Genomic DNA, 27,519 nt, shown 5'->3' with positions numbered 1-27,519 from the left:
TGAATGGGATTTTAACAAAGCTAATTTGACTCTCTATATGTGCAGATGGACTCACCCACTGGAGCCTGACCGGAAGCGCGATGACTGACGAATACACTTTCATGGGCTTCAGCGACGGCCTCTCTCAGTCAGGTAGATCTACTGGTGGTCTACATGACATCCACAGAATGGAAAATTCCTATAGAGTGCCTGTCTTTTGTTCCTAGTGGTGTCAGCAGAGGTGGAAATGACTGCTTACGGTCTTCTTACCTACACCCTCCTTGGGGATGTTGCATCAGCCTTGCCTGTGGTCAAATGGCTCTCCCAGCAGCGGAACGCCCTCGGAGGCTTCTCCTCTACACAGGTAGGCCTGTGGTAGAGACTGGGACTGATGGGATATTTGTATTTAGTTCTTTTTTAAAAATGTAATAAGTGTTGCAGTATTAGCACAATGAATTGAATTGGAATATTTTACATTATAATGTTGCTAGGACACATGCGTGGCGCTGCAAGCGTTATCGGAGTACGCCATCTTGTCCTACATTGCGGGTGTCAACCTCACCATCTCATTGGCTTCCACAAACCTGGACTTTCAGGAGACCTTTGAACTCAACAAAGACAACAAGAAACTCCTTCAACGTGCCAAGGTAACCATATTAATACTTTGACTTTTTATATTTTTATATTACTTATTTATATTTTTTTTACTGGGAAAACACACTTTTTGGAGTAGCACCACCAATTTTGGTATACACAGCTGTGCATGATGACAATAAAGGCTTTTGATTTGATTAAAATGGCATTCATGGTTCTATAAAATGAGTTCTGTAAGAACCATTGCTGTGTTGTATCATGAAGTGGTCAAATAAGCTGAAAAAATAGTTCAACCTCCACTTATTGACGGTCTCTCCCTTGGCTCAGATTCCCAGCATTCCTACGGGCCTTTTTGTCAGCGCCAGAGGAGAAGGTTGCTGTCTCATGCAGGTAACGAACACAGCACGACTCTCTCACAAAGGCACCGGCGCGTTGGCCTTTTTTTCGCACACACGCTTCCCTCGTCAGCTCGCGGGGAGGAATTTGTTGGCAGCCGACAACTTGTTGTTGCTCCTTTTTCGAATGCGCAAATGAATCACCGGCAATTGGAGCAATCTGGTAGAGTTTAGGGAATTGCTCTTTTTATGTGCTGAACTCCCCAGGACAGGATGCTGATATGCTGATTACGTCCTGCCTTGACACGGGACAAACAAAAAGTCTTTTTATGTCCTGAAGTAGACTTTTTTTCAATTCTTAATCTCTTGTGTCTTCTTATCACTCAATCCTAAGTGACTGTTTAGTCTCTTAAAAATGCCAAGGATGTTAAATGTGAGGATAGGCTATTTGAAAGTGGCATCCAAATTGTCTAGTGTTGTTTTCCATTGCTGTAAACAACACAATACAGAGCTTTGGGGAAAAGTCTAATGACAGATGTGCAACAGCTTGGAAATTTTAATCAATGGCGTGTGCACATGCTGTATCAATAGTGATGCATAGATACCTTTTACTTGCTATTTTTATACATTTACTCCAGTGTTTAAGTCATGTTTCGTACATTTAATGAGATGATCAGCCTAAATGTACATCATATAAATACTATCGAGTTTGGTATGCTTGGAACCAGGAAACATTAGTGAGGCCAAAATCAGACAAATCAATGTGCGATATTGACAAACTACCTGAGAAAACACACAAAAAAATTGAATATTTAGATCTTTTTTTTTATAAATGGATTTAAAGAACTGGATTAAATGGCCCTGATTATTCAGTTTTTAATAAATCTAAAACAATGTTTATTTTAGCTTTTTTTAAAAATCTTTTGATTTTACAAAATGATTTTTGAACTAAAAACATAAGAAATGGATTAAAAAATGACAATTATTAATTTAAAATGGGGAAAATCAGGAAATTTAATATACATCTATATTCTTCATTTTAATTTGATCCTAAAACAGAAAGTCGGCACTCATGATTTACTTTACCGGGCCACACAAAATGATCCGGCAGGCCAGATTTGGCCCCCAGGCCGCCACTTTGACACATGTGCTTTAGGAAAAACATCTATGTGCAACTAGCAAGGCAAATATTTAGGAACGATCAAAAAAATTAGTGAACTGCACACCACACAAATGTATGAAAGTAAAAATAATGTGTCCATCCTCCATCCAGATCGATGTGTCCTACAATGTACCCGACCCCGTATCCAAGCCGGCTTTCCAGCTCAAGGTGAACCTGAAGGAGATTTTCCCCGGCCGCCATCTGCAGCCCCCTCTTCCTTCTTCGTCCTCCTCATCTGGCCGTCATCCCGCCGCACGACCACGCAGCCGCGCCGACAACCGCTCGGAGCTCAAGCGTAAGCGCCGGGCGCCGAGCGACGACGATGACCCTGCAGCTCACCAGGACAAACTGGACTTCCACATTAGCTTGGAAGTCTGCGCCAGGTGACAAAAAAAAAAAACCTTTCATGAGGCTTCTTTCCAAAGCATTGTTGACCTCACCTGTATTTCCAGGTGGCTTCATTCGGGCGCCTCCAACATGGCCGTCATTGAAGTCCCCATGATCTCCGGTTTCCGAGCAGATATTGAAAGTCTCGAAAGGGTGGGTAGAATCACACACAATTCTTTTTTCTATATTTGAAATACTTTTTTGCACTTATTTCAGGACAATTTGGAACTTTACTGTTCAAATATACATTTTGACGATAAATTCCATTACTGGAATATCAGAGGAGTGAATATTACACTCAACAGCCTCAGTCTGAAAACCTCCACCTCAATTTTTTTTTTTTACTTAGATGTTACACGCTTTTATCCAGATTATAATGAGTTTTATTTATTTTATTTAATAAATTCTGGGGTAAACGGGGGTCCTTGGTAACTTCTTATGATGAGTTTTGGGAGGAATTTGCATAATTTGCAGCAGCAAACATTTTAATGGGTATACATTTTAGGCCATACATTGTTACATGTGAAAACTATGTTTTTGTTAAAAAAAATTGCAAATATTATACGTATGTGCAGAGACATTTCCAAAATATATTGCATGTCATCAACATTATAAATGAATTACCTTTGTAATCCAGTACATTTCACTGTGCAATTGTTGTTTTTACCTTAAACAACACATTTTTAATTCATTTATTAAAACTAGTATTGGAACTTATTTCTGCCTTAAGTACTGATTGTTAATACTTAAGCCACTTTTGTCACAAATACTGGTAAAAGTCAAAGTAGCCATTAAGTAACTGCATTGCATTCACTTAGTTTCAAAGTAGTTTAGGAGCGCATATGGTTTACATTCAAGCAGATTTTCAATGAAAACCATATGATTGGACTTTGATTATTTTGTACGGTGTACAACATAACGCAATGTCATCAGGCTTCGCTAATGGTGGCCTTTAAGGATAGTCACGGGGCGTGCTCAAGGATTCTTTGCAACATTATTTTTTTAGGCCATTTTGGAAAGGCTCTGTTCAATAAAAGAATTAAAGCTTAGCTGGAGCTGTCCAGTCCCCTGTGGTGCTGACCGTTACTGCCCTTACTAATGCAGTGGAACCATCGGTAACCAAATCTGTTTCCTAGTGATATGATTACCACTATGAAGCCTAAATGCTGGAGTATTTCCATGAGTGTTTAATTTTATGTCTTCTGCCACAGCTGCTGATGGACAAACGCGTGGGTTTGAAGAGATACGAGCTCAATGGCAGGACAGCGTTTTTCTACTTTGATGAGGTGGGTTTCCAACTTCCATTCATGTAAATGGGCAAAATTGATTACATCAAAGAATTTGTTTTAAAATTGCCAAATAATTTGTTTTAAAATTGCCAAATCTAGTAATACAAACAAGAAGGCATGCCTACAGTGACAAGTACCTCAGTAGTGTCAACAGTACTATAGTACTATGCGACTATTGATGTTGGATGATGTCAGTCTAGTTCATATGCATGTGGATGTGCCTGCATCTCAGATTCCCAGCCAGTGCATGACATGTGTGGCCTTCCAAGCTGTCAGGGAATACATTGTGGGCAAGACGGCGCCTGTTCCGGTCAAGATCTATGACTACTATGAACCTGGTAAGTGAATGTGGTTCGTTGCTTTTTTATTTTCTTTTTTTATTTTCATCTACTGCCATGGGCATGAAATCGAGTTGACGTTAACCAATAACACCCCTGATTTTATAGCCTTCGAGGCCACCCGGTTCTACAACGTCAGCGAGAGCAGCCCACTCGCCCGAGAACTATGCGACGGACCAACTTGCAACGAGGTGGAAAGTTCGTCCAATCACTGGACAGGTGAGACCTCAACCATTCATGCCATGATCACCCCCCCAAGTGTCATCATTCTCCTAAGAATCGATTTCTGCAGGTTTTGTGCAGACCAACCAGTGCAACAACGTGTTTGGATGCTTGGAGGAGGAGCAATTTGAACGCTGCATGTGCTACCGGGACTGCGGCTACGACGGGGAACGCGTGTGCGGGTCTGACGGACAGATCTACCAAAACCAATGCCAGATGGAGGTGTTTGCCTGCCGGAACGGGACACGCGTCAAGCAGGTTCCCGCGTCCCATTGTCCTCATAGTAAGAACATTCTCAAAGTCACAATTGAAGAGCATTTTACTCAGAACAGTGTCTAACTTTGGGAGTTAAATATTAGTACAGAGAAGGGCCGAATAATATTCATTATTAACCTACTGCGGCAAGCTTTGGAACCGATTAACCACAATAAACGAGGTATTACTGTAATAAGAACAATTTTGCTGTGATTAGCCAGCTAACACAAGTACTTATTTATTCATCGTTGTCTTTGTCATTGCTATCTTGTACTACAGTCTGGTGAATACCTTCATTCTAATACTGAGGAATCTTAATGAAACAGAAAATATCATATTAAATATTATAGGAGGACATACTGTGGTCATCTTAAACTGCACCTTTAAACACGAACCAATCCATGAAAATAACTACAGTATTTTCTCGCATATTAGCCGCCTCCGCGTATAAACTGTACCATAAAAATTGCCTTAAAATCATAGAATATCACAATTTCTCTCATATAAGCCGCTCCCTGATTCACATTTTTCACCTCCATATACATGGATCTAATAGGGAGTACAAATGTCCTACTTTGAAATGCATTGTCTTATGTTATGCCGTTTTGTGCCTGTCAAGTCCAATTTATGCTCATATAAGCCTTACCCTTATTTCAGTCTTTTTTTGCGACAAATACGGCATATATCCAAGAAAATATGGTACTTTAATCTTAGCAGGTGCTTTTTTTTAATGCAACAGGTGTGCTTTTAGCCACGTGTGTGCAGACGTTAACCACTCGGTCGGTGTATGTTATGCGTGTTCAAGTATGTTTGTTCTCATTACTTTGCGCCATGATCTCACTTGTGGCAACAGCTGTTCAGATGTTTAGCTGATTACTGAATTTCACACGAAAAGGGTTTTGGGAGCAGGGGGGCTTCTAGCTTCTCGCTCCCCCCGCGTTGTATTCGAGCGCTATGTGCAAATGACAGACTGCTTTTGTCCGTGCCTTTGAAATCCTTGCCACATTCCTTTTTCCGACGCGCAGCCCAATAACAAAAGGAGCCATTTACGATCAGAGCAAACAAGACTGAAAAGGAAGAAACAAGTTTAGCCGCCATAAACAAAAATTAAATGCGAACTTATTTTTCGGGGGGGGAGTGTTTGTTTGTGTACGCTCAAGCGCGGTAAGGGGTCATTAGCCCATTTTGAAGGGAAGGGGGCGGGGGGGAAAGATACAAACAGATCCAATTATGATCATGCTGCCGACCTCTTGGCTGGGCTATTTTTGGGAAGAATTTGAATGCAGGCCTCCAAAAGGGGATTGTTTGGCGCTCATTGTTTTGACAAAACGTGTTGCTCGGCGGAGGGGATAAAAAGCTTAGTGAAAAATGTATTATTGAAGATTGGAAATTCTTGCTTTTAACTAAATGTGTGTTTGTGTTGCTGTGTGTTTTCTAGTGGAGGTCAAGGCAGAGGATAAGCAGCCAATGGTGAACCAGGAGACGGAGCAACCATCGGTGCCAATACATGCAGGTAAACGGGCCAAATATAGGCAATTTTTTGTGATTTAAAAGACTTAATTAGTTGTTTGACTTTGGTCCAAAATGATCATTGTCAATCAATCCTCCTAGTTCAAATGAATTGGACGCCATTCGCCGTTAATATACAAGCAATGTGTTGAGTTTAGATGAAATCTTTACCAGCTAATCTGCAGTAGAAGAATAAAGTTCAGTTCCCACTTCACATGAGATTGTTTGAACGTCTGGCGTTCACTTTGATTTGGTTATTTTAACAATACTATTCATATGGTATTTTTATGATTAAAATGAGAATTGTCCAACTTTTAACACATTATTATTGTTTTGGCACTTTTAAGCTCCTCAAAAATGTCATATAATATACATATATTAATTCTTTATGCTAAGCAATGCATCTATTTAACATACAATACATACTAATATACTTTAACTCATTTAGTCATGTCATTTAATAGCAAAAATATGAAACTGGGACTATTATTAGAACACAGAATGGTCACATTTAACATAATGTGGCAATGTTAGCTTCAAACCCATTTTTTAATGAAATAAATCACTTGCTAAATGAAATAAATTATATTCAAATAAATATTCTCTCTCAGCATAAGTCATTAAGATTTTCCCATATTAGCCAAAAATGCCTTTTTAAATACCCAAAACAAATTCAGCAATTGCGAAATGTTTTAATCTGTATGTGTTCTACCTATTACTAATAAATCTTCCAGATGGAATATACTTTACTTGCTCCTATTAAATTCCAAAGAGTGTTATGAGATTGTAAAATGGAGACTTAGGGAAAGAAAAAAAACATTCCCACCTTAAGAAAAAAGTTGATGTATAGGTTGTGATGAGTACATGCAAGAATGCATGCTCCACATTCCCCTGCCGTCACATCACGTCTACAATCAGATAAAGACAACGATGGACAAGCCCGATTGCAACGTCCACCATAGCTTCCAAAAACATTCCTCACAGTCTGTTGTCGTGTTACTTTTGGCACGCCTGGTATGAAAACACCTTTCACTGGATACGATAGCCTGAAAAAAAATCCTAACGTAGATCGTAAAGTCAATGCTGGCGTTGTGTCGTACAGGTGTGCTTTTGTCTGAATTTGAGGCCACGTGCCCTGACTTGTTGGCTCCGGGTCACTGCTCTTAGTCAAAGGTCTTGTTTGAACCAAGGATTTTTACTGCAATCAATGTTGTTGTGCTCCTCCTGCGTGATAAATAGTGGTCAATGACAGAAAGTGGCTTTTTAGATAGAGTTTGTGATGTTTTTAACTTGGAAGTTTCTTAAAAGATTTTTATCCACTTGCGTATCAATGAAAATGTTTGTCCAAAACAATTAAAATCTGTTATTTATATAAGGTATCACATATAGATATAGCATTTGGTGAAAGAATAACAACAACAAACAGATAAATAGATGATTATTTATTGATTTATTTATCCGTTTGTTTGTTGTTGTTATTTGTGCACTTCCCCACCTATTTATGTTGTTTACTACTTAGGTTGAGTACCTATTTATTTATTACTTATGACTCATTTGTTGATTATTTAATGTTATTATTTATTACTTATTTGTTGATTATGTATTGTTATTATTTATTGACTATATTTCAGCTTCTTATTTGCTTTAAATCTCATTATATTTGTATAATGACAATAAAAACATTTAATTTAATTTAATTCAAACAATTGTCTACAGGCAGGATTATCAAGTATTTTCAATCATATTTGCGGCAGGTTATTAGGCTTAAATTTCAGGTCACTTAGTATGTTTGTGTACACTTAGATTCCACTATGTTGTATCACGTTACTATAGAGAATTATTACTGTCAAGCGTAGTACTAAATAACTCTACTTGTGTGTCCAGGTGAAGAGGAGCAGGGTTCAATGGCCGACGTGTCTTACTACTCCTACGATTACGATTCAGACGCCGAGCCTTTTCTAGCAAACTCTGAGACGCAAAACCCCAATTTCGACATTCCCCAAACCGACCTGGACGCATCACAGAGAGTCATCCTGCCTTTTAACGTCCAAATCCCCGCAGCGGATGCTGGGAACACTCCCGAACGATGGTAGGATATGATGAGGTGACCTTATCTCAGTGTTTTCTGGCTGTTTTTGCTTTTGTTTTTGTTATTTGGAGTACGAATACAAATTTTGGAACCCGTAAAGTAACGTATTCTGTCTTAAGTGCTTCTTTCCTTATTATAATATCATTTTGTCTTTCACAGAAAACACCAGAGTGAAGCCGTCCCCACTTCTACGTTGTACATTATTTGTGAATATACTCATAAATGGAAAGTGAAGCGAGAAGCTCCAAAGGATGTAACATGAATGTGTGTGTATGTATATACAGTATGTGTGTGTATTTACTCTCTTTGTATTGTCATAGCATTTTTTTTTGGTTGTTATTCACCCTACTGCTTCTCTATAATCACGAGAACCACATATTCTGTACCTTATTTTTCGGACTATTAGTTGCATTAGCCAAATAATGCACAATGACAAAAACAATTAGACGTACGTTGCAAGCTTTTATTTGATAAGAAACCAAGAAAAAACATACTTGGAAGTAAAACTAAATTAAATTGAAAACAGGCTAAATAGGAACCTGAACAGGCTTTTGCTGGTCAGAAAGTGCACCTTATAGTCCAGAAAATGCGGTATTTATGTTTTGATATAAGTACAGACGACTTTAAGCACAACAATTGTGTTACATTTTCTATCTGTGGTATTTATTTGCTGCCAGACATCATAATCATTGTTCTTTTTCTCCATTAGACGCCCAAACGTGTTGACGTTGGGGTGAAGTTGCTTCAGTTGAGCTGTATTTTCTTATGTAATATTGACTTTTGAAAAATCTTAATTATCAGCTGCCCATTTTGACCCATTCAAAGTTTTCCTTGAAATGAGAACGGTCTAATTTGCATATGGCATAAAATGAGGCCTGGCCGGTCTTTTGGTCGGCGGACATTTGGTCGCCAGTCAACGTCCGAGGACCAAAATTAGGTGCCAAGTTGTTGGATGCACAGCACCATTGTCTTCTGATAAATGGCATGTTATTAAATCAGAGGTGAAGTTATCAACCTACAAATATAACACAGGTTTTCATTGTTTTTGATTGCGCTAACATTTCTTTACAACCCCTCTATAGAATGTGTTTTAAAAGGTTTGCTCGGAGACAAGTCATACTTTAAAATAAGGTGTCCAACACTGTAAAATTCAAACAAAACCATAAAATGCTTAACTTTCTACAAAAAAATTCTGAGAAAGTGTTGCTAAAGTCAATCTAGACTAAGTTTTCATTTCAGTTTTTAAAAACTGAAAACAAATCAGATTGATAGGGATCAAAGTCCCTGGAGGACTTGAATATATATATATATTTTTCTTTTTTATTCCCATAACATCACTCAAATGACTTGTCTTTCCTAAAACCTGCTTTGAGATTTGATTGTACAGTTCATAAGCTATTTTATGTTCAATTTTGATTCATGAAGCAATCAAAGAAACAAATCAACATGAAGTTTGGTTTTTCCCAATTGCTGTACATTTTCTAAATTAAGACACATATACTGTTATTACATATCAAATACGGAGATTTTTCAAATAAAAGTTGCAAAAAATATGAATGTAAAGCACGGTTGTGACTCCCTGCATAATTTCAATCCAATCTTTTAAAGTTTTTTGTTCCAAAAATGGTGAAATAATCATTTTAGTGTAATATAACTTGAACAAATGTATTATTTTAAAGTGTTTTCTTTCATGTTTAGGTGCCTTGGTGATTTGCAGTGCTGTTTTTGACACCAGTCAGCTGTAATAACTGAACTCTTTCAAGTACACACTCAACCATCTGGATTGGAATTGTGAAGCTTTCCCTGATGATTGGTCGCCATGGTTCAAGCAACCGACAGTTGACCTCCTCCTTTCAAGTAAAAAAAAAAATCCCACCAATCGTGAGTTGAGATTTGATACAGAACCATTTTAATTATTTTAAACAACCGCATACAACAAGCAAAGGGGGAAGAACACTTAATATTTACAACCTGGTTGACTTTAACAGATAAAAAAAGACAAAGACACCACTAAGTGGTCCAAAATATACAACGTAAACATAAGAAAACTTGAAAGTGAATTAATAGAACCAGGCTATGTTCACCTTCTATAAATATAATGCAATACATTTGATCATAGTGCTACAGATTGAGAACAAAAATTGAAGAAAACAGTTGGTCTACGCTGCTATGCTGCACGTAAATTCTTAGGGAGTGGTCTTCTGAATAGCAAAATGTGAGGTTCTGTAGAGAGAAAACATGCACACACACAAAAAAGAGATTAATAACTGCTCCATGATAGAATTCTTTGAAGCCTAACTGTAGCAGCATGTGCTTTTATCTTGAATTCATCCTCAAGGTCAGTTATTGCCCTTTAATCAGGATTTTGCCCCTCTGATCAGTTAATAAAAAAAAAAAACTTATGATGAGAAAAATGTAATTGGCTTCAAAAAATATTGTTTTGAAAGTTTTTCTTGTTTCTCGAAAGGCTTTTAGAAGTACAGTAATTATCCAGTGTATATTTTTTTACACATACTGTATTTCTATTTGACAACAATTTGTTCCTTTAAAAAAGCAATTTTAACCTTATGACCTCGTGTGCAATTTAATAAACGCAACGTCTCCATATACGTTTTTAAACTCCCATCTTCCCAAAAACACTTAATACACAATAATTTTAAATGTACATATACTCTGCTATTTGTTTCTTTTTAAAACTAGCCTCAGAGCGACATCCACTGGACACATTTGGCATTCACAATAACTGAAAAAAGCAGGCGTGTCCCAAGCTTTTTTCCACATTCCTAGAAATAATTCGTCAAGGAACCGAGCTGGATCGCCTAAAAAATGTATGTCTGAAATCTCTTTTTCGAAACTAACCATGTTACTGACCTGGTTTGTGGATCATGTAGTGGATCCAGCCTTTGCTCTGCTGCACGCCGAGGCCTCGCCACTCCTCTTCGGTCATGAGATGCGAAGCGGGCACCAGTTTGGAAATTTGCTTTGGTAACACCACATGCCTAACCGAACAAAAAAATAACCATACAGATCAGTTTATGTTACATCGTCAGTTGGGTACTGTATTTGGGTCCCATAGAAAGTATGGTGCGACGCACGAGATGTTAAAAGTAGTTCGCTTATCTTTTATTTACCTGTATTCAAAGGCGTCGTCGTTGTATTTATCAGAGTAGTGAATTTCTTTCGAAGACATGGCTGATTGAGATCAATTTATAACGTTTGATCAGGGGGGAAAGTGATGATAACCAACGTCTGAGTTAGAAGTATAGCTGTCTAGACATTAAGGAAGCTCGTATTTATAGCTTGTGTTTAAAAAGTAACGCCCGCGTGCGCTCTTTCATCTGATTGGTTGAGGAGGTGATAGAAATGATACAATTAAGGCTAGATGCGAAGCGTTGGAGTCAGCGGCGTCAGAAAGCGACGGCCCTCATAAAGCAGACTCTAAGCATTTTATAGGATCATTTGCTTTTCAAAAGTGAGTTATTTTTGTCATTAAAAGACTGATTCCTCGGCAACATCGAGGTTTTGGTTCATGACAAACGTGTCTATGATTCAGACTGGCTGGATGTTGGGAAAACATATTTGTGTTCATGTTTGCAGTTTATTTACTATATGTCTTACTTATATTTGAGGATGAAACAACCTGAGTGAAAATCAGTTAAATACAGCAATTTCTGCATATTTCAAAGAACAGAAGCTCTTGACTTTAATGGTTTGATATTGAATGACACTGATACAACATGTCAAAATTCTCCAGATGAACTACAACTAAAGAGGAGAGGCTGATTACATTGACAAGCACCAGGTGACTGACATTTACTGATGACAATTGTAAGAGAGCAGATTGGTGTAAAGGTGTCTGTGAGTTTTGAGTTATTTAGAGGTTTATTTGTTTGTTTTCTTTAGTATTCTTGGCTTTAACCCACATGCATCCGGAAACTTATTGCTTTGTTGGAATGAAATCCTGCACCCACTGCGGCCCTCAGTGGAATTGTTTGGAGATCCCTGGTCTACAGCATGCAGCATGCAGGTAGTAGTCATTTCCTGTTTGCCTTGAGCTACTGTATATATGTATTCAATTCTGTCTCTTTAAAGTGGAAAACAATATTAACACACTGGCAGAATCCACTAGGATTTTGGTGTAAAACTTGGGTTGGTTTGCAGGCCGCATTAACGTCAACTCAATTTCATGTAGACAAAATATTTAGATATATTATTTATTTACTTTCTCGGGCCGCATAAAATGATGCAGCGGGCCAGATTGGAGAAGCAGTCCTTTTTTTGTTCTATTGTCACACATAAGGCAAAACTGTTTATCTCCAGTCATCATCTAATGATTCCATCTGGTTTATTAGTAACTTCTTCTATACTTGGACAAACAAAGTTGGGATTGGCTGTTTCAAAGAGGGTGGTACAGCATTAGGGTCCTTGTGGTTATGTGTGTGTGTTCCAATGTGGCCAAATAAAACTGGAACAGCATTTTATCTTGTTTTAGTTTGTTTTGGATAGAAGTCAACAGGATCGGGGTTCTCTTATTTCTCACAGATTTACATAAAAAGGTAAGATTAAAGAAGTTTATATATAGTTGAATTAAGATGACAATGGTTCGACTTGACAACAGTAGTATAAAAACTTTTTAATGTTTTTTTTTTTAAATCACAAACTTGCTAAATACTATATATCCAATTAACAGAAATTACTGTATTTTTTTGACTGGAAATCACACCATCCAAAGAATATTGTATTTTGGGAGGGCATTTTTTTCATTTTATCACAAACCAAGAACATACAAATGTTAAGGTAACAATAGTCAAATTAAGAACAGCCTGAAGAGGCATGTGTTAACATAATTTTTTCCAGATATTGCCTAAAAATAAAAACACAACCGACTGTCAACAAACAAAAAACGTATAGGTCGCACTTGAGTATTAGTCAAACTATGAAAAAAGTGCGTCTTTTAGTACGTCATATGAGTGTGGACTTGAGCCTGAGTGTTTTGCGTCTGCATTGTGTGAGAGGGCATGCCAAGGCGTGACAGTTTGTCATCGAGTGTGTACGACTGTCTGCAAAGGATTGTGTGTGTAATTTTTCGTGTGCAGTATATACACATGGGTTTACGTGTCTGTGTGTGCGGCAAAGAAACAGATGTGATTAGCTAATGCTGTCAAAGAGCATGGGCAGGGCGAACAGAGCCAATGACATCATCCGCAGAGGGAGAGAGAGGGTGAGAGAGCATCCAATTCAATACAAGTGAGCCAGCCCACTGAGAAAGGCAGTTTGTGTGAGGAAGGAAGACCGCTGCGGTGCTCACACATGCACAGGAGCCAGGAACTCCGCTCCATCTGCATGGCACGAGTGCCCAACCGAATCCCTCTAACCGACTCAGACACAAGACTCCGCCCGGAAAAAAACCTTCTCCTGCTTTCCACCCCTCCCTCCCCTCTCCCCCCCTCTCCCTCCCCATCCCTATTAGCGAGCTCCTTCAGGTGGATCCTCCGGGCATGCTCCTTAAGCCAAAGTATGACCGCTTTCGCAACGAGTCTGTGACTTCCTCCTCCGATGACCTGATGCAGAGCTTAGCCATGAGCGGCAAAGTCGTGGCCACGCCGGTGGTCTCCTCCTCGGCCCCAGGCCTCCCCCTGCCTCCCCTGGACTCTAGCGCTATTTCCTCCGGAGCGGCGGCTCTGGCCGACTCGCCCTGCTTGGACGGAGAGGCGGACGGGACCACCACCTTTTGCATGCTCATCCCCAAGATGCCGCAATGGAAGTTCTCCAACTCCTTGCTCAGTCGAAGCCCCTCCAACTCCAGCTCGAGTTCCAACTCCAGCAAGGACTCCAGTAAAGCCGCCCACCCGGGGTCCCTTACCACCTCTTCCTCGCCATCACACAGGCACAGCGGGGTGCCCTCCAGCGGCCCCGTGGCCAGTCTGGCCGCCGTGCTCAACTCCTGTGACCCGGTGTGTGTCACCCCGTGTTCTCTGCAGGCCATCCGCGGGCAGAGAGTGGCGGCGGTCACACGCTCTAGCCACGGATTCGGGGAGGTCACGGCGAACCCCGTGGGGTCCGACTGCGGAAATTCCAGATCTGGAATGAGTCGCAGGACAAGGGTTGAGGGCATGTGGCCTAATGGGGACGCAGATTTCAGCCAGAAGGGCAGCTTCATCCACAAACCGTCTCAAGGATGGTTGCATCCGGACAAGAAAGTGGCAGGACCGGGTGCCTCTTACATTGTCAGGGTGAGTCCAACTGATTATTTTTCTTGGTGTGCTTATTGTTCTCTTTAATGCTCATGTGTCAAAGTGGCGGCCCGGGGGCCAAATTTGGACCGCTGCATCATTTTGTGTGGCCCGAGAAAGTAAATGATGAGTGCCGACTTTCTGTTTTAGGATCAAATTAAAATGAGGAGTATAGATGTATATTAAATTTCCAGGATTTCACCCTTTTAAATCAATTGTAATTTTTTAGTCATTTTTTCTGTGTTTTTAGTTCAAAAATCATTTTGTAAAATCTAAAAATATATAAACAGCTAAAACAAACATTTTAGATCTCTATAAAACTGAATGTTCAGGGATTTTAATCCAGTTCTTTTAATACATTTATAAATAAAAAAAAACATAAAATAAACTAAATATTATATCTAAAATGGTCCGGCCCAAGTGAAATCAAGTTGATGTTAAAGCGGCCTGCCTAACAACCCGATTCTGACACCCTTGCTTTAATGCAACCTTTCTACCTTATTCAATAACAGGGAAATATGAAAAATGATGTCATACTACTTGATCATCACAAAATAAGAATGAAAAAAAATCAAACTGTGCCTTCCAGTTTGTTATGCTGAGCATGTGGCTGCTCTTGAAAAAGACATCTTTCATCCAGATTGATGACTCGGCATCCGAGCATCTCCCGGCATGTGTTTAGCACAATTGCCATGCATCAAAAAATTGGTCCACACTTCTTACAAATGTCCACTTTGATCACCTTACTTTGAACTTGTGGGAGTGACGCCCTGGGATTGTTTACATTCTTCTGTAGATAACAGGATTAAAGAAAAATCCCTGCAACTACTTCTCGTACCTACAGAAACACAGACTCGTTCAACATCATAAATACAAACTCAATATTATTTGTCAATTTTAATTGCTATTATTTTTGTTTTTATGGTGTCCTTGGGTGTCCTGTAAGATTTCTTTGAATGGAAATGAATACTAGCTATTTTTAGTAATATTTGTCATAGTCTGTTGTCTGGTTTGGATTTATACTATATGGGTTTCCCTGTGTTCTAGTTCCTGTCTTGTCTGATTAGGTTTTCATTTCCGCCTGTCCTAGACAGCACCATTCTCGGCTTCCTCCAACCACGCATGTCTAGTCGAAGCGTTCCTGATTGTCATGTCAATTTGTCTATTACGTTTGATGGTGAGCTAGAAGGAGATGACCCAGGTATCGGCAAAAAGGCTAATTTTACAGAAAATACAAAAAAATAACATAAAAAACAAAGCACAGACCACTTATTTTTTTGGACTATAAGTTGGACCAGCCAAATTCAAAATGAAAAGAACAAAACAATATGTCGCACAAACATCTGCTAAATTAACAATAATAAAATGGATAAATTAGCTATTGTAAAAATAATGTTTTTCAGGCAACTGGAGCTTACAAAAAAACATAACTGGCTATTAGTGGTCCCAGGAAAGAAATACTTATAGAAAGCGCATTAGAGTATTAGCTAAACAATGAATAAAAGTGCGACTTATTGTCCAGAAAATCCACTATTTAAACTTTTATGTGGAGATCATAATATCTTGCATGGGCTCGATTTTGGGAGTCATTTCCTTCCATGTCGGGATCAATTAACCCGTATAAAAACTACCAAACGGGTTTATCCTGCCTCCCCACAACCCACTCACCCCTGGCCACCCGCACAATTGCTCTCCTCCCCCTTACACAACGACACGACTCCCAACGAGACCGTGAGACTGACTGGGCTCTTTAATGGGATTACCCCATTCATTCCTATATTCAATTACATTTAATCACTGTCATTGGCGACATGTGATGTCCAGGATGGAGGTTGGCACTCTTCGGCAGGGGTTGCAGGCTTCCATCTGCCATCATTGTGATGGTCTTCTCCTCTTTTTTGAGGGAGTATGCTGTTTTAGGTGCAAAGCACATGTAGATCTATGCATGTAGGGATACTCGATGCATGAGTTGGTGTCAAAGCGACATCTTATTTCTGCTGTGTCGGCCATTTGTCAGGGTGTACGCTATAGCTCTCTCACACCCAAACAAGGACTCACACGTGCACCACAGTGGTATTTATTACAATAAAGCGAGGTTTTCACGTGACTAGTTTTAATGCAGTGCACTGCAGCGACATAAGCAGCATATGGGAAGGTTTCATCTAGCTGTAACCTGTCAAAAATAAACTAAACTGCTTCACATTGAGACGTCCTTAAGCTTGACATGATGGAATAATCAATGTTAATAATAATACATATGTTACTGGCACATTGCTAGATTATTCTTCCACCATGATGGAAGCGGAGTGTAACAACATAAAGTCAGAATTATGTTATTTACACCGATAGATGTTATGAAGACTATTTTGCAACGAATCACGACTGATAAATTAATTTATATTATGCTATATTATAGGTAATATAGTATGTGTACTCAAGAATAGTTTTTTTTCATCCACCATCATCAGCATAGGTAAAATATAGACAAATATAGTAATATAAATAAATAACAGGACACACAGCATTGAAATACAAGTTAGGTCATCATTCATGTTGTTGTTGTTCTTGTGGACACTGACTTTGAAATGCTACTGCTCCATCATTAATGAACCGATTCTATTTTAAATCGGGTAGGAATGTAGCATGGGTCAGTATATATTGATCCATGGAACCCAATTTTATTGTTTTGCATCAGAGCTGATTAATTAAAGAAACATTAGGTACAATTCAAACTTTTTTTTACAATTATTCATTAAATGGCCCTCATGTAACAATAGACATTAAAAAATAGGTTTTTGGTTATTAATTTAGAATGAAATCAGGGCAGATTAATTATTTGAGATCTTATTGTTCCCTGTATTTTAGTAGTTACCCAGTAGAGGGCGGTCTGCAGTCTGTCATTGTACGCTAGTATTTGTTTTTGACAAACAAAACAAAAACAAACCTGTTAAAAATTGTATAGCTACGTTATTTCTTTTCCATTGTGGTGCAAATACTCTTTAATAAAACAAAATGCCATCCATCATACGAAGGTATGATACTTTTGCACAGCATTTCCACTTCAAACTCATTATTAGTCAATAGGCCACTTCAGTCCAACAAGTTGTTGTATAAGAAAGACACACAAACACAAACATTCGTAAAAGACGCCATCCGTGACGCAAGCCGTTTAAAAGTGGATGACGCTGTTATTAAATTTCCGAGGGGTTTCTTGGAAAGTTACAGTCCCTGAAGTCTAAGAGATGGGGGCAAAGATAGGCCGGATGGAAGACGTGATGTGTTGTATCAGCAAATGCGTGTGCAATAAGGAATTAGTGTGTGTGTGTGCATGTGCGTGTGTACTGGTGTAACAATGGAGGCATTCAGTGAAGAAGGGGGCGACAGTCAATTTGCCTGATGGAAGACTTCCCCATCTACAAATTTGGTCTTGAAGCTAATTAAGCATTTGGGCTCAATGTCTCTATTAACCCTCTTTTGGATTATGTCACAAAAACACAAGATCAAACTTTACTCCTGAATATGTTTATGGTGCACTAAAAATGGCCGATTTTTTTCCGTCACAAACAAACTGATGTATGCGACTTACTCTTGATTTATTAGTTAAAAAGATAAATGTATTTTTGTCCTGCAGAAGGGTCTTTATCATCTTTGAAACTGCCAGACATCCCATTTCACTGACAGATGGCATGTCTATCACTGTCAATGAGTCAACTGGTCGGCCTGTCATTATATGTTGTGACAGAGATGAATAAAGATAGATTATTTAATCAATCGGGGACCAGCTAAGTGAAAGTAGATCGAATGGTTGGGAATGACTGTTTACTAGCACCTTTATGAACATTAGTAGGTTACATGAGGGGGCATTCTCACACGCATAGATAGAGGAGATGCTACCGATGTTTGGTGCCCGGGAGCTTTTAGTGCTTCTAATCCAGTCAAAATGCCATTAGCACCTCAGCCTGCCATCCATTAGGATGCTACCCAGATGGCTGTTAGCCACCGAAATACACTCGGAAGCTCCGTTCGCGGATTTAAGATCACACGGGGTTAGAAAGAAACTTCAAGATGAGTTACATTGCTCAATGTTAGTTTTTCAAGTCAAACTACCCACTCTCAAGCTATTGTCAAACTAAAACTTCATTGTAATCACTCATTTTTGCTTTGTTTGTGTGTTTTTGCAGTACATGGGCTGCATTGAAGTACTGAAGTCAATGCGCTCCCTGGATTTCAACACACGTACTCAGGTGACCAGGTAAAATGCTTAAAAAATTAACTCTGATCTCATGTGATCTGTCATGTTTATTTTTTGGCCCAAAAAGCATTGACAGGGGGTCCGATCCGGCCCACACACCCTATATTTAATAGCAGCACTACATCATAGGCAAGAGGAGCAAGATGAGACATCAGTCATCATGATGTCACATTGCTATTAGCATTTCATGTAAATTGCACTTGGGAAAATGATCATATGGTCTAGATTTCAGGAAATAGGCTACCGATACTTAAATTTATAGTAATAATCGACTGCTAAATTCTCTAAATTAGATTTACCGTATTTTCACAACTAAAAGGCGCACCCTCAATGAATGACACTTTTATTTTTTTCCCATATATAAAGCACACTGGATTAATAAGGCGCCTTGTCTATTTTGGAGAAAATTTAAGACTTTTAGGGGGCCTTATAGTTAGGGTTAGGAAAAATAAGGGAATCCCCAAATTGGATTTATTATGTCCTCTAAAGGAAGTTGAAATTCAGTCAACACTTAGCAACATGAAATTTGGGAAATGTCTTTTTTTTTTTACTAAGTATCAGCACACATTAAATATTACACTGAAATTTAAGATTCATTTTTATGAACTTTATTACTGTTACCAAATTAAGGGACACCTTCATCCAAATATTGAATACACATGTTACATACAAATTTCCATGCATGCGACAATAAATCAGGTCCATTTTTATTTTTATTTTTGGAACGTTTTCCATCGAGTTGTCCATTTATGAATGCATTTTTCTGTCCCAAAACGGGTCACAGGACAGACAATAGGACAAGATGCTGTTGTGTTTTTGTGTTGGACACACACATTGTGTTATTGTCGTAAGGTCTCGCTCTCTCAGGAGCCACAGTCGCTTCCCCCCTTTCTACCTCCCTCATTTTCTCCCACCCTCATCTCTTTCCCTGAATCGATTGACAGTAATGTGAGCCTGCTAGGCTAAAGTGAAGGGGGGAGGATTGGGGGTAGTCGTGATGGAGATACAGTGGGGATGGAGGGGGAATTTATAATTGATGATGTTTACTAATGACTGTGGAAAGCTGCAGCCTTCCCCCTCGTTGAACCCGATGAACGGGAGGGAGGAGGAGAGTATAGTCAACCAAACAACAAAATCCAACAAATTATAGAGAAAAAAGTTAACAATTTCAACCATTATGACTCTAATATTTCAATATAACTCCCTTCTATAACGTTTTTTCTGATTTTTTTTTATTACAGACGCTCGGATAATAAACCTGTTTCGTATATTATTTGTATCTGAACCCTTAAATCAGGTCAAAATGGTCAAAATTCAAAGTTTGAGTTAGTTTTTAAACAGGTTTATTCTGATGTTATAGACTGGAGTTTCAATGTAAAAGTTGGCAACGATTGCTTACATTTACAAAAGTACCTTTTTTTAATCTACTTTTTATAGCGTTATTTGGTTTTATCAAATTTCGCTAAATCCCAATTGCTATTTTTTTCTATTTTAATGCTCGTGATTATTTTTTTATTTGGAAAATCAAAATGCTCTATGGAATAAAGCAAAAGGTCAAGCACAGCTTCTAAATGCCAATTGAATTTGGCCCGACCCAATCAGACTCATTTAAACAAAAGAAAGAAGAAGATGGCGTTCTTTTCTAAGAAAACAAACGACAGCATTGCTGACGCATATGTGAGAAAATCCATCTTCCTCAAAATAAATAGAATCAAATTACAATATACGTCATTGTATAATAGAAAACGGTTTATCTCAGATTAGTGATCCTGATTTCATTGTGATCAAATAAATATTTGTCATTTTATAAGTCAAAAATGGGCTCTATCTATCCCACATGACCAAAAGTTAAAAAACTGACTGCTTCAATCAACTTTTTCCTCCCAAATTGTGATATCTCAAACATGTACTTCATTTTCCCTGAACGTCATCATCCAACATTGCTTTCTTTGTTGATGGCGTTAAACAGCAACACCCGCTTTCTTATAAGAGTGCGCGTGTAGACAAAAAACAACAACATTGGCTGTCCTCACCAGTGTGAATCATCAAAACAGCATTGTTGTGTAAGAGGGGGGTCGGGTCTGAGACCTTTAGCCAAGACAAAGCCTGGGACTGCTGCTGCTGCTGCTTTTTAAATATTTACGAGCCACTCGATAGGGGCCGTGGGGTTCTTGACTGCTGTCCCCGGCGTCCCATAACAGCAAAGCTATGTGCCTGCTTCCCACCCACCACCTGACACAAGCATACATTTGCTTGTCATTGCTAAAAATGCTGAAAATGCTGAAAAAAAGCTACAACAAAACAAGTCACAGTTGCTCATTGAGCTGTTTAGCAAGTTGTGAACAAGACATTTTGTAGTACGTTGATAGAATCAACATTTATTAATGTGTTCTTTGTTTTAAATCCATATTTTTTGATAATTATTCCAGGATTTCCACTTTTGGGTAAAAGTCGGAGTCCTCTCTATTGTTTTTTTTTTTTTGAATAATTAAAAATACTAAAAGATGATGACTAAGTGGTTAGTGCACTGGCCTCACAGTTTTAAGACCGAGGGTTCGATTCCATGTTCAGATATTTTAAATCTCATTATTCTTGTATAATGACAATAAAAGCATTCAATTCAATTCCACTTTTAGCTAAAAGTGGGAGTGGTCTATTTTTTGAGGAATAATTAAAAATACTAAAAGATAATTAATTGAGTGGTTAGTGCATTGGCTTCACAGTTTAAAGATCAAGGGTTCGATCCCAAGTTCAGACATTTTTTGCTCATAGTTATCTGGGATAGGCTCCAGCACCCCTCCCGACCCCTGTGTGGATAGGCGGCTCTGAAAATGAATGAAAAAATGTCTAAATATACCCTAATTCAAGGAACATTAGTAATCTACTGACTAGATTTTTTTGACTGTGACTTTTTTCCACCCCACTAATTAGAGAGGCCATCAACAGGCTGTGTGACACTGTGCCAGGTGGAAAAGGTGCATGGAGAAAGAAGGTGAACTTCATCTCTTATTCATTCCATGCGGGTCTCTGCTGAGGAATTTGACATATTTTCGCTGTTGTCAAGAGTTCAACTGATTGTCATTCTATGCAGGCCGGAAACAAAGCTCTTCATTCCATCATGGGCAAAAGCAACCTGAGATTTGCCGGCATGAGCATCGCTGTCAATATTTCCATCGATGGACTGGGGCTTCTCATTCCTACCACAAGACAGGTATACAATATACATAGTCATTTACAACCGCCATGAGAAATTAACTCATTGAACTTAATTAAATACTGTATCTTTTTAAATTGATTCGCACCAGTGAGCAATAGAACAAATACATTATTTTTAACTAAATTGCAGTAGGAAATTGAAAAACATTTAAATGTGTATTTATTGTAAGAAAATAGAAAAAAAATCAAAAAGTTAATTAATTTGAAACCTTTTTAAGTTTGCATTGTTATTAAAAACATATTTAAAGGTATAAGCATATACATTTATTGAAGTAATACTTACTGCTTTGTGCTTGGATGAAATCATATAACTACACTATTTTGCAAAAGAATAATCGTATTTTCCAGGGGAATTCCTTGAAAATAGGCTATATTTTGATTCTTTTGGGAAATAGACGTATAGACTGTACGGTAGTTATATTTAATTTACGAAGACAAATACAAAGAACCTCTGGATCGGATCAACTAGCTTTACTATTAAAAAATATTTTTAAAAATGTCATAAACAGTGACCTTTTCTCTTCTACTGATTAAATCTTACAGATGTTAGCACACCATCCAATGCAGTCCATCTCATTCGCATCTGGTGGAGACACAGTGAGTCAAGTATTTGTGATGTCATCCTCATCGGCTTTAACATCCTTCTCTTAAGCATTTCTGTTTCATTTTGCAGGACACGCCCGATTACGTGGCTTACGTGGCCAAAGACCCCGTGAATCAGAGAGGTAGCGTGTCTCCGTATCCTCAAATCACTGAAGGAGTAGAAGATTTGAAATTGAAAATGGTGGCTCTTCTCTATGCCAGCATGTCATATTCTGGAGTGCTCGGACGGTTTGGCCCAGAGTGTCATCAGTACCATCGGCCAAGCCTTTGAGCTACAGTTCAAACAGTATTTACACAGTCCGCCCAAAACTCTGACATCTTTAGACAGGTAACCTCTATTAAAGTATTAATATACATAGTCTTTATCCAATCCAATAAAAAAGCAAATTAATGCTTGTTTTCTCAGGTCCTTCAGGCCAGACGAGCCAGTGTGGGGAGAGGATGACGACTTTTCCGAGCACGACTACTACAACAGCATCCCGGGCAAGGAGCCTCCGGTCGGGGGGGTGGTGGACTCCAGACTACGGCCAAGTAAATCCCAGCTACCTCACATCCACACACAGCCTCAAAGCAGGGCATCACTACAGGTAATTGAAAGCTGAATTACATACCTGACAACTTATATATTTTTTCCTGTATTTTATACGTAAAATGTACTCAAGTGTACGCCATATGACAACTTTGGTACGTGATTTTTTTGTAAATCCGGATCGCCTTGGTCACAAATAGTAGATGAAAATGTCATCAACTGCTAATATGTCATGCTTTAAGCATGATATGAAGACAAGCATTACCCTTGCACACGTCCACCTTTTCACTACATTAATATAGCGCGTCAGCAAGTAATGTACCCAAACAATCAAGATGTTAGCATCATACAGCGACATCTTCAGAATTTTGAATTAAGTACATACACCAGGCGCACCGACTGATTGGTCGCACCAACCACGGAAATTTAAGTGCGCCCTATTTGACTAAACTTTGTAAAATATGTACATTTTTTATCCGTTAAAAGGGAAATAGGTTATCATTAATAAGGGGAGCAATTGGCCAAGATTGAAAGGTATGGCATTGTTAATTTGGTAGTACAACTAATAGTCACTTGACTGTTATCATCAATAACCCTGATAAAGTCCAATTACGATGGATAGCGTACGTTGAATAAATTGTTCTGCTGGCTAATATACAGATCAGAGACATTTGCAGGAAATAAACAATCTGATCAACTGTATACTTCCTAATTGGTTGGAATCTACTAAATTCAAGTCATCAAAGGCCAAGATAAAGAAATTCCTTTCCGTCTGATGCCATTCAGTTGAAGTCGCTCCCGCTATAATAACAAGCAGACTCCCCCGCCGTCTCGGCTTATGATGTTGCCACACTTTAATTGCTCGGAGATAAATGTGACTTGGCAAAGAGGCTCGCTTGATTTGTTGGTTGACCTTGCGAGAGAGGAAAAAACATGGGAACATACTGGGTGGGGGCTTGGGTTTCAAATAGAGTGCCTCCAAACTACATTATGTGTGGTGGCGAGATGAGAAATGCTCATGCATTATTAAAGATGGAATGTTGTTGTTGTTTTTTGGAAGTTGGATTGTGAGTGTGCGTCTATGTGTAGATGGGCTCACCAGCGATAAGAGAGCAAACAGCAAAACATGCAAGTCAGCTGTGCTATGAACTACACTGGGACACCGATGCAACCAGTGGCTCAGGTGAGACACCCAGTGGTACGGAGGAAGCATCACTCACAGTGGATGGTTGTCTTTTTTTATTTATTTTCTTGGATTCAACATGGGTTCATTGTTAAACTTTTTTTATTCCATAAAAAGTGTTTTTCTTTAACAATTTTGAGTGCGTTTTGAAGGAAAATATGGAATTATCTAACCATCATATTTCATTTGAGCTCTGTAGACAACAGATCAAATTTGGGAAAGGCATGATCTAAGCAAGATTTTCTGCTCATTTTTTCAAGTGTAAACATGAAAGGAAGCCTCGATTGTCACTTATTTAAAACCTCAGATGACTAGGATTTATTCCAGGAATCAGATCACAGTTCCCAGTTAGGAAAAAAAATCTAGAGGCATTTTATTGTGGTTCCTACTCTCCCAAAAAGTTTACTGTCCTGAGAAAATCTTTTCCTCAAGGCTTCTCAACGAGTGAACAGAAAAAGCTTGAGAATGATCTGACCTGAACTCATGCAAATATTACAAATCCTTATCTCTCCAACGGGCAGATAGAGCACAAGTTAATTTGTGTTGACCAAACAGCCAATGTTTGCTAATTTTCTGACAACACCATTGATTTTAAGAAGTGTAGGCTTTTAAAATGACTTTAGATTTGTTATGAGTTGTTTCAAAAACTCTTTTTTTGGTAGGTATATTTTTGCGGACAATTAGAATTGCAGTACTACGTAATTTAGCCGTGCTTGCGTTAAGTAAAACCATACAATTAGAAATCAATTTTGTATTTTTTTATGATAGATGGTTACCTTTGTGCTGATGGCCAACCACCTGGCCACAAAGACTATGAGGAGCACCAGTATGTGAACACGCAAAGTTTTGAAAACTTGAACGTTATGGCTCAGGGCCATGATGGAAACGTGGAGGCTCGTGGGCCAGAGAGTCCTAAGAAAGACCTCTTTGATATGAGTAAGTACAGATATTTCACATGAATATTCTAATAAGAAGTACACTGAAAGTCAATCCTCACCAGTTTACGGCTCAACCCTTGCAGATCCACCAAATATACATGAAAAGTTTATAGTGTGGAAACAATAACATAGTTACAATTAGTGATTATTTCACGAAGCACTACAGGGCAGTGTCTACCTTAAGGCACAGGTGTTAAAGTGGCGGGCCGGGGGCCAAATATGGCCCGCCGCATCATTTTTAAATCAATAATTTCCATTTTTAATCCATTTTTTTGTGTTTTTAGTCCAAAAAGTATTTTGGAAAATCTAAAAATAAATATATATTATTAATATTTTCTGTTTTTCACTCTCTTGCCTTAAAGGGTTAACTAATAGTGCAAAAAGTCCAAATAACTTTAAGTATACACCATAAAATCTCCCTTGCATCGATGTTATTTAACAATTGCGGCAGGTCTTGGTAACAATTAACCGCGATAAACGAGGTATTACTGTAGTTTTTTTTCTATGCTAAAACTATTGGATACATTTTATAAAAGATCCACCCAGTTTAAACAGATTGGACATCTATCCATGTTAGAGGCATCCTAGGTTAATCTCGTACAATGTGTATGAGACATTAACTATTCGGATAATCCGCCAATAAAGCGTAAATTGAATAAAATGTTTTTTAGAGGCTCAGGCCGAGTTACTCCCTTCTGCAGGGCCCTTTGAGGACGCGCTAAAACTGCACGAAGCCGGCGGCGCGACTGGAGCCGAAGTCGGGGGCATTCAGCGACTGGAAGATCAGTGGCCCAGTCCTCCACGACGTCGGGCCCCCGTGGCCCCCAACGAGGAGCAGCTCCGACGGGAAAACTGGTACCACAGCCGCATGAGCCGGAGGGATGCCGAAAAGCTGCTGGTCCGAGACGGAGACTTCCTTGTGCGGGAGAGTACCGCCAACCAGGGTCAATACGTGCTGACGGGAATGCACTGTGGCCTCCCCAAACATCTGCTCCTGGTGGACCCGGAAGGAGTGGTGAGTACACTTGCTCAGTATTGGGAACATTGTTGAAAAAAAATTGTTACATTGTAAAATACTGGCGCTGAAATGATGTGCAAGCCATTTATTTTTGCTTTTTCCTCGCATTAAGGTCCGAACTAAAGACATGTTATTTGAGAGCATCAGCCACCTTATCGCGTACCATCTGAAGAACGAGTTACCTATCGTGGCAGCCGAGAGCGAGCTCCACCTAAAGCAAGTGGTCAGGAGGAAACAATGAACCCATCTTCGCACCTCCCTGAATTCAGACTGCAAGCATTGAGGTACGAGATCATGATTAAGCACATTTGTTTTTTGTAAAATACAGTAAATGCTTTTTCATTTATTTTGAATAAATCTGTGGACATTCACCTCGTATGGGTGCAATTGAGGGAGAATCTCAAGTGGACACTTTTGTGACAAATGTGAGGAAAGAAGGGGAATGACAAAACAACATCATCCTTTATGAAAACTCATATAATCAAACTATTGCCATTATTGACAAAAATTCTCAAGCTAAACAAGGAACCTGAACCAGGAAGAAGAAAAATTAACAAACAAAAATCTGCAAGAAAAATTTTGCTGATCAAAAGCATCAAACAATTGAAAGTATCAATATAGATATAGTTCACTCATGCGTGTTTTGTATGTGTATCATCAATTCATATCACTTCATTAGGTATATCTAGTCGCACCCAAGAAAATACCTTCTAACCCAGATTACCTGATGTACAACTACGGTAATATAATTTAGTTTTTGCAATGGTAAAAACGATACATTTTATTGTGGTTCTAACCGCACTGTTCCCAAACATTCTTGGGTTAAAATAATTCCAATATTTCTACTTCAAAACAAATACATGAGACAACTGTGTTAAAATATAAGTAATAAATTCTTACCTAAGGCACCACTGTTGAAAATTCACCTAAAAAATACTATATACCGGATATAAATACATAAAGAATACGACAACAATTATTTAAGATTTACGATAAAGAAATGCAACGATGAGAGCATGAGGAAATAACATTCATTTAAATCAATTACCAAATGTAAAAACAACAAAAATAGCCAGGGTTCTCACTTTGATACATTACGCTTCTATAACTACAGCACAAAAGCAACTTATTTTCTTTGTCAGACACAAAACTGAGCATTATTTAATTTGTGGGGACGAATTTTGTGTACTATAGGATAGACTTAGGTTGTGTAGGTGTACCTAATGAAGTGACCAACTTCAGTGCCTTATTATAGACTTGTTTTTTTTCTGCAATGCCAATGAATGACTGTACAAAAATGAGGATAATTCTGTTCACGTACGTGTAAATAGGAATGTAAGTTGCTCATTTTAGGGTTCACAATGTCTTAATAATGCCTGATTTTGGGA

The 27,519-nt window shown here is 38.6% G+C and overlaps 3 protein-coding genes across 3 annotated transcripts in view; 2 read left to right on the top strand and 1 right to left on the bottom strand.

Annotated features, from left to right (window-relative positions):
* cpamd8 (C3 and PZP like alpha-2-macroglobulin domain containing 8) overlaps positions 1-9,716 on the top strand; it is a 33,521-nt gene extending 23,805 nt beyond the window's left edge. Inside the window, exons 32-44 of the mRNA XM_077717103.1 lie at positions 46-132; positions 207-343; positions 471-626; positions 901-963; positions 2,182-2,453; positions 2,523-2,610; positions 3,669-3,743; positions 3,979-4,084; positions 4,193-4,303; positions 4,377-4,589; positions 6,000-6,074; positions 7,955-8,159; positions 8,319-9,716. Coding sequence (XP_077573229.1) covers positions 46-132; positions 207-343; positions 471-626; positions 901-963; positions 2,182-2,453; positions 2,523-2,610; positions 3,669-3,743; positions 3,979-4,084; positions 4,193-4,303; positions 4,377-4,589; positions 6,000-6,074; positions 7,955-8,159; position 8,319 — 1,589 coding nt within the window. The 3' untranslated portion in view covers positions 8,320-9,716. The remainder of the gene's footprint in view (positions 1-45; positions 133-206; positions 344-470; positions 627-900; positions 964-2,181; positions 2,454-2,522; positions 2,611-3,668; positions 3,744-3,978; positions 4,085-4,192; positions 4,304-4,376; positions 4,590-5,999; positions 6,075-7,954; positions 8,160-8,318) is intronic.
* Positions 9,717-10,045: 329 nt separating this feature from the next.
* On the bottom strand, positions 10,046-11,457 carry cks2 (CDC28 protein kinase regulatory subunit 2). The gene is made up of 3 exons (XM_077717102.1): positions 11,291-11,457; positions 11,031-11,158; positions 10,046-10,382 (listed from the first exon to the last, which is right to left on the bottom strand). Exons 1-3 carry the CDS (start codon positions 11,347-11,349, stop codon positions 10,327-10,329), a joined length of 243 nt encoding a protein of 80 aa, XP_077573228.1. The 5' UTR covers positions 11,350-11,457; the 3' UTR covers positions 10,046-10,326.
* A 1,163-nt stretch (positions 11,458-12,620) lies between these two features.
* On the top strand, positions 12,621-26,993 carry shc2 (SHC (Src homology 2 domain containing) transforming protein 2). Its single transcript, XM_077716699.1, has 13 exons — positions 12,621-12,715; positions 13,630-14,392; positions 18,574-18,644; positions 21,576-21,636; positions 21,736-21,855; positions 22,404-22,457; positions 22,534-22,585; positions 22,665-22,791; positions 22,870-23,050; positions 24,082-24,175; positions 24,944-25,111; positions 25,815-26,128; positions 26,244-26,993. Exons 2-13 carry the CDS (start codon positions 13,658-13,660, stop codon positions 26,370-26,372), a joined length of 2,106 nt encoding a protein of 701 aa, XP_077572825.1. The 5' UTR covers positions 12,621-12,715; positions 13,630-13,657; the 3' UTR covers positions 26,373-26,993.
* The last annotated feature ends 526 nt before the right edge of the window (positions 26,994-27,519 follow it).

This window comes from Stigmatopora nigra, chromosome 5 (assembly GCF_051989575.1).
Source record: "Stigmatopora nigra isolate UIUO_SnigA chromosome 5, RoL_Snig_1.1, whole genome shotgun sequence".
Taxonomy (NCBI): domain Eukaryota; kingdom Metazoa; phylum Chordata; class Actinopteri; order Syngnathiformes; family Syngnathidae; genus Stigmatopora; species Stigmatopora nigra.
This window is presented reverse-complemented; position numbering and strand designations above follow the sequence as displayed.

Bases quoted from the DNA above. Each gene is read 5' to 3' on its own strand.
- cks2 (XM_077717102.1), bottom strand. From the start codon at position 11,349: ATGTCTTCGAAAGAAATTCACTACTCTGATAAATACAACGACGACGCC. The intron at 11,159-11,290 runs GTAAATAAAAGA...TTGTTCGGTTAG, and splicing joins GACGACGCCTTTGAATACAG to GCATGTGGTGTTACCAAAGC. The intron at 10,383-11,030 runs GTCAGTAACATG...TTCTCTCTACAG, and splicing joins CTACATGATCCACAAACCAG to AACCTCACATTTTGCTATTC.
- shc2 (XM_077716699.1), top strand. From the start codon at position 13,658: ATGCTCCTTAAGCCAAAGTATGACCGCTTTCGCAACGAGTCTGTGACT. The intron at 22,792-22,869 runs GTAACCTCTATT...TTGTTTTCTCAG, and splicing joins ACTCTGACATCTTTAGACAG to GTCCTTCAGGCCAGACGAGC. The intron at 23,051-24,081 runs GTAATTGAAAGC...GTCTATGTGTAG, and splicing joins AAAGCAGGGCATCACTACAG to ATGGGCTCACCAGCGATAAG.